The 14,970-nt window shown below is 36.8% G+C and overlaps 1 protein-coding gene across 1 annotated transcript in view; it reads right to left on the reverse strand.

The window, feature by feature from the left end:
* The window catches only part of WDR64 (WD repeat domain 64), a 65,295-nt gene that overhangs the window by 37,770 nt on the left and 12,555 nt on the right, over window positions 1-14,970 (reverse strand). Inside the window, exons 6-9 of the mRNA XM_009871800.1 lie at window positions 9,975-10,082; window positions 8,143-8,357; window positions 7,500-7,634; window positions 4,559-4,638 (exon numbers count right to left, since the gene is read on the reverse strand). Coding sequence (XP_009870102.1) covers window positions 4,559-4,638; window positions 7,500-7,634; window positions 8,143-8,357; window positions 9,975-10,082 — 538 coding nt within the window. The remainder of the gene's footprint in view (window positions 1-4,558; window positions 4,639-7,499; window positions 7,635-8,142; window positions 8,358-9,974; window positions 10,083-14,970) is intronic.

A 14,970-nucleotide genomic window follows, 5' to 3' on the forward strand; every position in this document is an offset into this window, starting at 1 on the left:
CCCTACATTAAAAATAATGTTTCCTTCTCACATGAAATAATGTTTAGTTTCTTCTACTGATGTGGATATAATGGTGAGTTTGGTTATAGTAGATGTGTTCTCTCCTCTCTTTCTGGACTAATGCCACATTGGCCCTAACATTAGCTGCTTCACTGCTTCACTGGAATATTTGCAGGAACATTCATTCTCTCTGTGCTCCAAATATGCCTCCAGGATTCAAAATTCTGACACAGAAGGCATGGGTACTTAGCACATTCAAGAAAAGCCTGAAGAAGATGAATTATCTGTCTATATATCTGACGGCAAATTTTTAAGGTTCTGTGAAATCAGTGATTTGAGTTGTACTGGACTCAGCTCAGTGTTCTCATTTCCAAGGTAAATAATTAAGAAAGCACATATTTAGGGTTTTTTTCAAAGTCAGATACTATGTCCACAGCTATATTCTAGCTAGATGTTACAAATTCTAATGTATTCTTTGAACATGTAGTGCTTTGTCAAATTGTCTCACTTGCTTACACAGTTTTGCAGTTTGTGTAGTATTACAAGTCCGCTTGTAATACCACTGATACCAAACCCAACTCCGCCCTGACAGCAATCCCCACTGATGCTGCAGAGCAGGCGGCACCAGGGAAGCCCGAGGCTCAGGAGGCAGAAGGGAGCTGGACACAGGGGCTGGATTCAGGAACTCAGGATAGGGATCAAAGGCAGAAGATTGGACGGAGTCCTCCTCAGATGTCGGCCATTGAAGAAGAGACCTTAACCCCCGTGATCAGCTTTATACTGAATATGATGTATATGGAATGGAATACTTGTGTTGGTCACCTGTCCTACACAGTCGTGGCCAGAGGTGCCAACTTTTACTTCCTTACATCCCCTTTTACTTCCCAGCACCCCCAGCACGGCACACAAGATCCAGCAGTGACCTTGGTCACTACAGGAGCGAGTATAGGCAAGAGCCTTTCTGCATCCCAGGCCCTGGTGGTAGTCACTGCAAATAAACTTCAGGTGGTACAACTGCTAGTAGCAGGCACTGTCTGCAAAAACGTGCTGCTAAATTCAGAAAGCACAGCCTCTGAGAAGAGACTGAGCTGAGAAGTAAAAATCACTGAACAGAATTGGATCTGTTTAGCTCAAACCAGGACACCTCTTCAGAAGAGTTAGACAGATGGTAAACTAACACAAGTTCACATGTTTATCACATTGACCAATGTCTCCTTGTTTTCTTCATTGTGCTCTGTTTGTCTTCATATGTTCTTCTTAAACTTAAACTGCATCATAGAAAAGAGTCTGCTATGCTTCTGAGGATATTAGTGGAGTCCTGGGATGCAATTTCTTTAATTGAGATTCCTGGGATTTCCTGAAAATGTTAATACTAATGTACAGTGCCAGTTTAAAAAAAAAAAAAATCTACAATGTTACCAGTTACTTCTCTTGTGCTAGGAATACACAAAATATACTAAGCAAGCACAGAGGCCTTCCTTCTATCAGTCTTAAAATGTTGCTTCTAGATTTAGAAATCACTAATAGTTTTTCTTCTTTATTCCTCACAGGAGAACCATAGATGGATTTAAAGATCTAATAGGGTTAGAATTTGATGTATCATATAATTTAAAACTGATCATCTCCAGCTTTTATATGCTTACATAATTTGATTTTAACTGTAGCTGTTCCCTGAGGTGATAATTGTGACATTGTTGGAATTGAAATGGATATAGAATATGAAGAAAACCATATCGCTTTACCATTCAACATAGTATTAATGCAAAACATTACACAGAAAGTTATTCTAAACTATTGTGGGCTCCATATTTTAGGCCACTATGAGGTTTTTATCATTTTACTGGCTGAAATCTAGCTCTTAGCCTGAAATGGGAACTCTGTACCAGATTTGCTTTTACCTTTCTTATTCATTATTATAAATGTCAAATATCTGGAAGACAAAATTAGGTTGTGTCACAGTACTGACAAACTCCTGAGCACATTCAAATATGACCAAATAAACAATGGAGGAGGAAGGGTGTTAAAACATAACTTTTACAATAGTCACTTTCTAGTGGAATAATACATTATCGTATTTTGATGCCATTTGTGCTATAAAAACCTGGCTAAATAACAACAGTTCGGGGCTTAGTTGTTAGCAGATTTATCCTCACTGAGTGCTTTAGAAGCTAGCCTGCAATCTAAAGTTAGATTTTAATTTTTAATGTCAGAAACAAACATAACTTTTACAAATGGTTGCATGTTTCCAAAAAATCTCTATATTATGATTTCTGAATTATTTACATGCTTTGGCCTTTGATTTTTAGGATATATTACAGGTAAAATTGCAGGCTTACAGTGTTCATTATAAACAGTTTAATTTGTTCATTAACTGGATCATCAACATGCATTTCTCAGCCAGACAAGAGAGGGAGGTGGCTTTTTAAGATATGTAGGCAAACATTGTGTGCTCTAGTCTGACTGACTGCTGTGCCATTATTAGCTGTGTATTTTATTAATAGAGCACTGAACTCTGAAGCTCAACTTTTGAAGGCTTTAGTAGATGGATCTCTCAAGAGCTGTAGCATTATTCCTAATTTTGGGTGCTGCTTCATGGTAGCCCCTGACTTCTCTAAAATTCACAGTCAAATTGAAAGAGATGATTCCACCCTGTATTTGTCTTTGGCCATGCATTCCCACTGTCTCCTATAAATCTTAGTCACCTCAGCAATAATTTCTTTTTGTGTTCAAGGGAAGCAGCAGGGCTAGGGACTGGGAATGAGGGTGAGAGGAATGAGGATGCCTTTTAATATCAAGATGAAAGCCAGTGGGTGAACAAACATGACAGGATTCCAACTCAAGGGTATGTAAATGTTATGACCCAGGAATAAACTAGAAGATTGTTAGAAGTGTAATTCTTACCCTTTTTCAAAATCACCATTACAGAGTCCTTGAACACAATATTATTAAGCTTTTTTCAGGTTGCCTATGTTTTCTGTGCTTTTGTGCAGCAGAAGGCAAGACAATGCAGTCTTGAGAAAGACTTCTAAAATATTCTGATTAGGTAGACGTTTAGATGGGATAGGAGGTCCTGCATTCCAAGTCCAGCCTCCAGCTATCACAGAAGAATATGCAATCTATCCTTTTCAAAAATGTCAAGCTCTACTTTAAATTGAGGATGTTTCTTTCTGCAACTGCCAATATTCAGAAGACTCTTGCAGAACATCACTGCTCTAATTTTTGCTCCAACATTTGCTTTCCTTATCTTTATATAATTATCAGTGGTATTCTTTATGAATTGTCATTATTTTCTTAGGAAGTTTATCTAGATTTTTCTCTCATTCTGCTATTTCTGTAGCTTCAGTGTGTAACAGAAACTTTTATTAGTTCCTGTGTAATTGACCTTCTATCCTATTCAGACACTTCACTCCAGTTTTATTACTACAGCAAAATCTTCCAGTTCTGCCCATAGGAAACACTAACCACATTCTGTTTTACAGGGCCTCTCTACTTAATGCCATCAGTAAATTTCTTCAGACTACTTTTTGTGACAAGGTAATCAATGTAAATAAGATCTTCTCCAAGGCTGAACTCCAGAATTTTCACTAATAACTTTCCTACAGCCATATTGCTTTCTCTTTAAATCCTGTGTCTAGAAAATCAATATTTAATATCTATCTATAGCAGTTTTCCCATTGGTAAACTGCCACAATTCAACTTGCTTCACTTCCCATGTCTATGTCTTTTTTTTTTTCCCAAATTTATTTTACTATCTTGCATATTATCAAGGTTGGACAGCAGAGCCTTGGCCAATTTTGTCTCCATGTTAAAAATAGACATAAGAATTGCTCTGCTTGCTATTGCATTTTTTAATAAAGTTTTAAGCAAGACTTTCATACTGAAGACTTGGAGATAGGCAGCATCAATGTCACTCCAGGCCACTACCCTGTCAGACAGGATACACAAACAAGGCTGCTGCCATACTCCAGCCACATTTCTGCAGCACGAAATATAATCATTGCCATAGAAAGGCTCATAAAATTATTGGATAACCGGGAAGAAATGGATGTAAGAGTGCTATTTTTGCAGTCTGCTTTGGGAAAAGGAATGAACAGTAAAGCTTTGGGAAATCTGATCAGAGAGAAGAGCAACAGAAAGTATTAAGATGGGCCAATGTGGTTGCTTAAGATAGGAAAGGATGGACAAAGAATAATAGGAAGGAATGGGAGCCCTGCTGATACTGAAAGAAATAATGTGTATAACCTGGCCAAGACAGACACCACAGTGATTTGAAACATGCGTTAGAGTAGTTCAACATACTATTGCTCCGGTTTTATAATATAAATAACGTGATACTCATATCAAACCCGGACTGAGCTCTTGATAGATTCCTTTCAGGAACTGTATCTTTATAAAGTGAGGCTCCCAGCAAGTAAAAGCAAGACCTCTGCTTCCTATCATTTAAGACAAAAGCCATTATTTAAATTCTTAAGATATTAACTCAGATTTATTTGATATTATTTAACTGGGAAAAAAAGTCACAACAGAAAAATCTTCTGGAAATAACCACAATACTTACCCCCAGTGACAATGACATTTGCTTTTCCACAGTATGCAAAGGCATTGACACCTCTAGGAACAGAGAATTCCTTTACAGGTCTGTAATAATTAATAAAACAGTTAATCGGGTAAGAAACATTAGGAAAATAGAGTCTACAGACACTCCACTTTTCTGTAATATATAGAATAGCTGTTTGCATAGCATGTACAATATCTTGTTAAAAGCAAATTTATTTTACAACAGTGACTTACAGTCATATAGACTTAGAGTGATACAAGCACCAGTAAAACAGGAGCAGAGTGCCATTTCCATCAAAGTAATAAATCTCTGATCTGAACAAGTTAATCCTTTATCAGTCATACTCCAAACAGAATCCTGGTAGCTGTTGCTAAAGTAAGCCCTTGCACACATGTGCATGCATAAAGCAGTTCATCACTGAGGAAAAGTATCAAACCAGCAACCTCTGCTTGTTTCAGACATGGAGGTCTATTGTGGCCTCTATTTTGCATAAAGTGCAGTTACTTTTCTGCTGCTTATATATAATGTATTGCATAACACATAGTCTCTGTTTTGTGTTGTGTAACAACATGAAGAGACTGCAAATTTCGGAATTTCAACAGAATTATTCTGTTGCATTCACTGCTAAAGCACAGGAACTCAAACAGCCAACACAGACTGAGATTGACTCAGTGTCTCTTCTAAACCCATCCTCTGAGCAACTTGCTCGTCTCTCCATGTTGCATATATTGCTGCTCTTGAGTGAATATTTTCTTGGGTTTTGGATTCAGCGGTAGTGTGGCTAACACCAGTCTCTCCCATAAAACAATGATTGTCAGTATAAATATGATATACAGAATTGAATGAGTAAACATTTAATTTTTTTCTTTGAAATCCAGACAAGTAGGTAGTTCATTTATTCTGGTCTAAAGGGTGACCATTAATACTGAAAACCACAACTCAGGATAACAGCAAATTTGACAAAAGGCTCTGGAAACTTTGAGGATTAATGAACAAGCTTGTTCTTTCTAGGCAGATGTAAACAAAAGGCTGTTCGCTCCCTATTACTATAGAGGAGGCAAAGCTTTCTTTCCAGAGCTCTAACAGAGGAGTCTCAATTCTCTTGATGATATAAAATAGGAGTTAATTGATTTAAATGAGTGCTTGACAGTTTTCCTCAGGATTTGTCATCTTTTTCCTTTAATTATTAAATTTAATACTTCTATATAACTGCCTATTGGCTCTTTAACGAATGGTCTTCCAAATTCAGTGTGAATAAGCGGTTCTGGCAGTGTGAAGACCTGCTGAAATCATGCCCTTGCAAAAGAAGCACACTGTGATCCTTCACTTTTTTTAGATACTTTACAAGAAAAGATTATAACTGCTCATCAGCCATTATCCACAAAGAAAATTAACAGTCACACAGGACACGAGATACATTGCATCCCTTTTCAAGCACAATAACAATTGCTTGCTGCAAAGTTAATTGGGGAAATCAATTTTGTTAGCACCAGTAAATTATATATTTAACTATAATGGCTTACGGAATGGGCATTTTGAAGTGATTTTATCCATAGCTATTTTTAGGGCTATTAATTTCATTTTAACTGTTGTGTAATTTGTCAGTTGACTAAATATAATTTCATTTAACTGCTGTGTAAAATTGCTTAGAAAAATGTATTTATTGCAATTGGAGACACAATTATAGTCAGTGTTAAATGAAAAAGACCTACTAAGACATTTGCAGTTAATGTCCTGTATTGAAAACAGTATATTTGGTAGCATATACTCTTTTGACTATACTTTTGGCTCTGCAGACTTTGAGTTCTTTCTCCTCAAATTAATTTTATTTTTCCAAAACTCCTAAAAAATCAAACACGATTTCTCAGCTTCTCTACTGACACAGCATATGACATCGGACAAGCTGTAATTATTTCATATTTCACATCCACCATCCACAACAAACATGCAATACTTACTATACCTAAAGTTATGAGATCGATGCAAGAGTTACTGTGTGAATATTTACAGCCTGTCTTATACAAGAGATAAAACAGATTATTGTAATTCATGATACTAGCCTTAAAAATCTATTAATCTCTAGATGTACCTCACAGAGGAATTGCGAAGCTCAGCTGATGTTTACAATGCTTTGGAGATATTTGAGTGAAAAGTTCTATCTATAAGTTATTTCTTTTTTTTTCACATCAAATTGTGTTTTTATGATCTAAAATCACAGACTAGTAAGGCTCAGAATCAGTTCTAGCATGGGTGGGCCACACGAAGAAGGATAAGGCACAAAGGAGGCCCCAACCACTTTTCTGCTGCCCAGTAAATCCATTTCACAGCCCTCAGAATAAATTGCTTTCTTTGGTTTAAGCTTGTGTAACTGAAACTTGTGAAATCGAACTGTAAATTAAACTTAATTAAATATTATTTTTGTGGATATAGATTTTAAATCATAGAATCATTTATGTTGGAAAAGACCTTCAAGGTCATCAAGTCCAACCCCTAACTTCACACTGCCAAGCCAACCACTAAACCATGTCCCTAAGCACCACAGCTACATGTCTTTTAAATACCTCCAGGGATGATGACTCCACCACCTCCATGTGCAGACTGTTCCAATGCTTAACAACCATACACATGTAACAAAGCAATCAATTTTCTAACCAAAATCTACCTGCTGAGAATTGAGGCAGACAACACTGCCAACATAAATCATTTCTCACGGTTGTGAGTAATGAATATTTATAGGCACTCCTCTCGTACATCGACAGTTAACAAAAATATTCAATTATTTAAGTAGCTATATATTTGTTTGTATTAGAAATGCTTATAGAAAAGACAGCTTCGATACAACAGGATGGCATCTTGCAGGGTGCTGGCATCATGCAGAGTTATAAAGCCAAAGTTCTATTTTGTCAGAAGGTAACTTCCAGGTTTCAGAAAATATACTTACAAGTTGTCCTCCAGTCGCTTTATGTCATCCAAAACAAATGAATGAATGCTGTCTGAGGAGCAGGATCCAAAACAATTTAGGTCAGAAATATACTTAACTTTCACAACCCAGTCATCATGTAGCTTGCGTTTAACACTAGGGATATAAATTGAGAGGTTTAGTTTATACTGGTATCTACTGTAACATGCCTATAGTTGTACAGGGATTTAGTCAGTGAGATTATGCATAACCAATACTAGCATTTAATATCCAGAGCAGATACAGAACCACTTTTTCAACTCAAAAGCAAGAACAGCTAAAGTTAGGGTTCAATCATACCCTTCTCCAGTTGCAATTGTGCTTCCATCTAATTGGGCACAATAAAACTGTGCCTATGTCAACCTGGATAACAGCAATTGTGAATTCTTCCCTGGAATTTTAGTCTGCAGCCTCTCCGTAAGATCTCTTGTAAGATGTCCTACTGAAAATGATGGCATTTCCTTCACACAACAATAAACAAATCATACTTACTGCAGTTTGAAAAATTTTCTTTGGTAGGTAGTGTTTATATACAAAAGCTAATCCTCCATTTAGGCCAGAGAAAACCCAAATTAAAAAAAAATACAATTACCAGACTGATAATATTTTATCATAAGCAACTTACATGTTAAATAACTTGGAGTCCAAGACTTGATGTTGTGATTTTTTTTTGCCTTTGCATTGTTTCCATCCAAAGTGATCACTGGTCACAGTAAGCAGGTGAACGTAACCCTTATCATCTCCCATTAGGATATTATCCTTAGCCTGGTGGTCTGACATAGTCACCGTGCAAACACAGAGCAGGCCATTTGCCATTGGCTTGATGATAAAGCAATTATTCTGTGAAACATGGTAGACATTTTATTAGATATTGCACACAAGACTGAACATTTCATGCTTGCCTACTTATAGCAGCTTTCAATTCTTGATTTTGTTTTTTCAAGCTCCCCCTGTGATAGCTGTTTCCTGGTATTAGAAATTCATGGGAGATCATCACCAAGTGAAATTGAATGCAAACTTTTAAGGATTTCAGTGAGGCTGTATTTCATAGATAGCTTTTTCCATTTCAGTGAGGAAATATTAATTATAAATTTTAGAAAGGATCTCACTGTGCTAGGTAGGATGGTATATTTGCTAAGACTGTATATGGTTTCCTTTTCAAAAATAAGATGCTGTTTAGAAAAAAATGGGAAATAGCCAAATTAAAGAATTATTCAAACCACAAAGTGCAGTGGTATCACACAGAGAGTCATTATATCAGAGTCCTAATTATTAATACAGCCTGGGAGTACCAAGGGTACTTGTATGGGGAGATGTTCCAATTTCTAGCAATTGCGATAATGGGAATGAATACAGCTGCAAGCCATTGTGGTATTTTGCTAAACTATGAAGGCCTGAGAATGATATTTTGGGTCATCTGTATTATAGTCCTTATCGGTTCTACTGCCTGACTCCATCTGTTGTTTGATTAAAGCATCCTTGCCAACCTAAACTGGCCACTGTTCACATGCCGTAGGAATTAACTGCTTCAATGTTGTCAGTGTAGCATAAAAAACATTAAAGAGACATAACACAGATACAGAACTGCCTATATATTAGTTCTGTGGTCTCAAAAGAGAACCGCTTTTATTCAGCCACAGAATACTTTCAGCTCTCACTGATGTAAATGACTGGACAAAACGTTGAGAATAATAGTTGAGAATAAATTCGTGAGCCTTTCTTCCCACGATTTGATCTGGATTGACAGAAAGACCTATGTGAGCTTGGAGAACAGCCTTCTAATGTTAACAACAACAACAAAAATCCTAAGACTTGATCTTATCCTGAAACTATTTACTTTGTCTCTTCTCATCTTCTCAGCCAACTCAGAGTCTCTGAGAGATGTCCCAGGAGAAGGAGGAAAAAAGCTAAGGAATGGGTCAGAAATCCTTGCAAAAACTGTAGTTTGTAATAAAGCATTCAAGAAAACTTTAATGGTTTGGACATACGCTATCATCAAGATGCTTTTTTTCCTAGGAAGTCCTGAACAAAATGCAGGAAATGAAGAATTATTTTCTTTAAATCAGGAATTTATCTCAAAGGAGTCTATGCTACATTTCTTGGAAAATATGTCCCTTGATTGTTAATAGATTCCAAGATATACTTATCCACATGCACACACATTAGTTACACATGTACGCACACATGCATTATATATACAAAGAAAATAAATACTTTGGGGGTCTGTTTGCAATATAGCACAAACTGTTCCTCTTTCTTCCAGGCTTTTAAGACACTCTACTAATACCTAGAAAGGGTATTACTTCCTTAGTATAAACTCCACTGTTTCAGATTTCCTAAAAAGACAAAGTGAATGCTTTCATTCTGTTAGATAAAAGTAATGTGAATGTATATTGAAAACAAAGATGAATCTTTTTTAGGCTTCTTCTTTAACATTTGCCTGATCCAACATAATACCTTGCTCTCCTTTAGTTTATAGTCCCAGACGATGACTGTCCTTTCAGCTACAGCCACAATACATTTCAGCTGAGGCAGGAAATCACATCCAGTGATCCAAGCAGTACTCTGATGAAAATAAAAAGGGTAGCTAAAGAAGAATTTTCTGTATAAATTTATAAATTTCTCTATCATTTAAGTACATATTCTAAACCATCTCCACTTAGATTCCATATATGCTGAACTAGCAGCTGCTAAGTCCAGGCTCAGCTAACAGAACTGGGAGTTCTAACTCCAGGAATGGCTCATACATGCAGTTACAAAGGTGTCAGGCTCAACCTCAGTTATCATTCAGTCACCTCAGACACACAGATGTTGGACATGAGAGGACACAATACACAGATACTATTAGTTGAACTGTAATAACAGTCTGAAAAAAGCACTCTGAGCAGAGGAAACTTGAGCTAAAACATCCATGGTAAAGCTGGTATAGTTTTTAAGTGGATGCGGTTTGATTCAAAAAAAAAAAAAAAGTAACTTAAAGGCAGTCAAAATTTCAGCTATAGTAGCACAAATCCAATTGAAATGAATGTTTATGAAAATGAGTATCTCATATTAAATAATTTTAGTTCTCCTGATAGGTAGATCAAATATTTTAAAATATATACATCTGCCCATATTAAGCAATTAGTCAAGTATACCTCCAGTTATACTGATCTTAACATACAATAATTTCTCTTGCAAAGTGTAAGATCAGAGACTCAAACTCACTACCACACTGGTGAGAATTTTGGTTTTTGTTGAAACTTTAATAGCTCCCTGATTTTTTTCTCACAAATGTAACGGACCTTCCTAAATGAGAGGGAGATTGAAATGTAATACGCTTCATTTGCTATGTCTGCAATGGCACAATCATCTATTCACAGAATGACAGAATCATAGAATGGTTTGCGTTGGCAGAGACCTTAAAGATCACATCCAGGAAAAATTAGAAACATTTAACTTTCCACAACTAAGCACCTAATCTTTACAAAATTTAGTTAGTTTCTTAATTACATTGGATTATAAGTTAGTCCATTTGCTTACACTCAACAGAGCCTTAATAGTCTCTACTTCTCACCAATCTAGGAAACAACTTCGGGTCCAGTTTTATCAGGTAATTCTGGACATCAGTGTGCCCCTCACTGTTCACTCCATGTAGCTAATGATGCTGAGCCACCAAACAAGGTACGAGCATGGGCTTCAGTTTCCCTCTCTTGTCACAGTATCTGTGACTAGAAAATCAGACTGTCAAACAAGGACTAGTTAGTCCCTAGGGGAAAGAAGCAAGAAACACGCACTCATGAATTGCTGCATAAATCTACCTTAATGCTTAGCATGTTCTCAGGGAAAATCCTTCTCTCTTAGGGTTGAAGACTTACTCCCTTGGAGAAGTAGCAGTGAGAGGGAAACAGATGTTGAAATAACACGTGGAGAAAACAGGAGGAAAATGATGGCCAAGATAGAATTTCTCTTCTAAGATTCTCCTCTCTACAGAAAATAAATGCTTTTAATTACTGACTGGCAGTCTAAAAATGTACCTGAAAAAATTGTGTTTCAACACATGACATACAATTTGTATAAGTCAGCAGAAAGCAAGAATCAGCAAAATGTACTCAGCATTTATCCTGTTCTTTCTTTTTGCTTGATTTATAGGCCTGGCCATATTTGATAATATAACAGCAAAATGAAAAAAAAAGTGTTTCTTCTATGTTTATTAGAAGTTGCCAGTCAGGGACAGATCTAGCATAAAGACATAGAATTTTCCTTGAACAGGAAGCAGTAGAAGTGTTTTCATATATAAAACTGAATCATTCTGATCTTAAGACAAATTGCACTAAATTTGTCTTTAATACTTCTAGTGAGATTATTTAAATCACTGAAAAGATCAGTGGTTATGAAGTCCTGGAGAGACCACAATAATAACTGAATTTGGCTTCCTGCATAATTTGCTTCTGAGAATGTCCACTGAGAAGTTGAGAGCCTAACAGAGACAGATATACTTCAAGTTAGCTAGCATGGCTTTCCAAGCCAGTTCTTGTTCAAGGACCTCAGCCTGTGGAATAAACAGCAGAGCATAGTACTTAAGATCCAGAATGGAAGTTCTTGAGCAAAATAGGCTCTAGTGTGGCTTGCGACTACTCAGAAACTAATAGCATGAAAGTCCTGAAGGCAGCAGTGCACCAATTAATAGATTAATTTGATACACTGAGTGGCTGATAGAACAGTCTGCTGGAGACTATAAGCAAAACCTGCTGCCTAGTTTCAGCTTTAGAGCAAAGGCTTTAAGAATTGCTCTTCTTAGCACTGCTGTACTTGACAGACAGATGAGGCAGCTGCACCAAATCAACCTTTTCATTATTTCCTTGTTCCATCCTGTCACTCAAGGGTTCTATCTTCACTCCCTCATTGCCAATACAATTTCTATTTCAGTTTGTTTGGCTCATCCACTGGGCCTGTTTATGCTTTTCTATATTGTATTTTTTTCCATTCTTCAAGGGAAGTGACTTGTTCACTACAAGTATTCCCATCACGATTCAGGAATAATTCTATGCTGACTACTATTTTTGTGACCTGCCAGCTGGACGATTGGTAATCCATGCACTCTTGCAGTTTCTTCAGTGGTCATATTTTAAAACAGAAAGTCATACAGTACATACTGCTGGAGCGAGTGCAGAGGAGGGTAACGAAGCTGGTGAAGGGCCTGGAGAATAAATCTTAGGAAGAACGACTGAAGGAGCTGAGCCTGTTTAGTTTGCAGAAGAGGAGACTGAGGGGAGACCTCATCACTCTCTACAGCTACCTGAAAGGACATTGTAGAGAGGTTGGTGCTGGTCTCTACTCATGAGTAATTAGCGATAGAACAAGAGGGAATAGCTTCAAACTGCAATAGGGTAGGTTCAGAGGGGACATTAGGAAAAAAATTTTCACAGAAGGAGGAGTCAGACATTGGAATAGGCTGCCCAGGGAGGTGGTGGAGTCACCATCTCTGAATGTGTTTAAAGATCACTTAGATGTGGTATTGCGGGATATGGTTTAGAGGTGAGATTTTTTGAGTGGGGTTAATGGTTGGACTCAATGATCCCAAGGGTCTTTTCCAACCTGAATGATTCTATTATTCTATGAGTCTATTAAGCTGAATACTATACAGAGTTTTAAGTGTATTATATTTATGCCTCTATTCTTTTCACTCAGTCACATAATTACATCAAGAAATGAAATCAGGTTTTCAGATCTGTTCTCTGCAACTTCCCTGGAACAAAACAATAAATGATCTGTACTCAGTTCCTGTTCCATTTATACTATCAGGATGTTGGGAAAGTTCTGATGACTGCAGTGTATTAGATTTTATTTCTAGAACTTCTACGGTTCACAGCCTTTCTGGCTCAATATCTCCAGGGCGAAGACCTCTGTCACTCTAGTTGAGTAAATCTCTCTTCTGAAAGAAGAATAACACTGAATGGAAAAAGGTAGAGGAACCTAAGGACTGTTCTGCAATTTTTTAGCTACCCTCTACATATATTATTGTTTGTCAATGGATGGAAGGTCTGGAGTCTGATAACTTACCTCTGATTCAAAACCTTACTTCATTTACACAAAGATGCACACGAATATATAGTTTGGTCAATTACCTAATGCCAATATTGATGATGACAGATTAGAATGACATAATAATGGTAGTGAGGAAAGAATGGACTGTTAATTCTGCAGATCTGAGAAAGAGAAATGTAAGCCGTGCAAGGCAAAGGCAGCTTTCTCTATTTAGCTATTCAGAAATTAATCACAAGGTATTATTCATAGTTGTACATTAAGCCATTTGGTGCTGATGTCTTCAACTAGTATAGCACAACATATCTTTAATAAGTAAGTAATAAGATATTGTCCTTTGATAAGTGTTTAGATAAAAGCTATTAAAATGCAAAGCTACAGTTTTAATAAGCATACTATGCAATAGAAAAACTGTGACCCAACCCTTAGAGATGTATCTCTCAAAGAATCCTCAGATTAATAAATTTATAACATTATATATTTTAACTGTCTGGAAAGCGGAATTTATTTTCTCAAAAAATCCAGAATTTTATTTCATTGCAATTTGGGGTAAGGCTATAGAATTTAAATTTTAAGAACAAAATAGCTTAAAGTATTATGTTCTGCAAGCATTAAAATCTTTTAATGATCACCAAAAAGCTCAGGAATCTCAAGCCCAGTAATATTTTCAGTACAGTAGGTAGAAGAAGGATGACAAGAAAGTAAATTGGCTAAGGCACGGACCATCAGTCCAAACACTTAAATAAGAATGCTGGATAAGATTGCCTATTCCCTAAGACAAGGCAGATCACAAAGCAGAAGAGGGTTATTTTTAACTAGACCATCTGAAAATTTCACAATTCCAATACTAAAAAAGTGAATAACAACAATGGAAGTTAGATGACATCATTAAATCTGTCAGGCTTAAAGCCAGAAGTATTTCATAGGGTAGTAAGCATGGGTTTCTCTTTTCATTGTCAGTTGCCTAGTCAATTAAATGTCCCTGGGAAGCCAAAGATTCTCCCTCTGAAAGACTTTACACCCTATGGTAGAGAGTGCCATGCTCAGCAATAATGATCTCAACCGATCCAGTGATGCCCAGTAGCAGTGATACTCCATTCCAAAGGGGAGGAATCCAGACTATTTCTAACTTTTTCCTTTTCCTAGGGAAGGGTGAAAAAAGTGGAAACATCTCAGCTGGCAAAAGATGGAGAGTGGACAACAAAGACAGCAGATCAGGATAGACCACACAGATCTGGTCCAGAGCTCTACAGAAGTGGGTGCTCTCAGATACAGTGTTATCTGTGGACAACAAAATTAGCAGTTTTCGTATGGTATTAGTTTGGAATTGCAATCCTAACAATTATGGTATTACACCATTGTACTGAGAGATGCCATTATGTTAAACACATTTTCTTCTCACACATTTTATGGAAGAAATGTTGTTCTG

Source organism: Apaloderma vittatum, unplaced genomic scaffold (assembly GCF_000703405.1).
Source record: "Apaloderma vittatum isolate BGI_N311 unplaced genomic scaffold, ASM70340v1 scaffold18736, whole genome shotgun sequence".
Lineage (NCBI taxonomy): Eukaryota > Metazoa > Chordata > Aves > Trogoniformes > Trogonidae > Apaloderma > Apaloderma vittatum.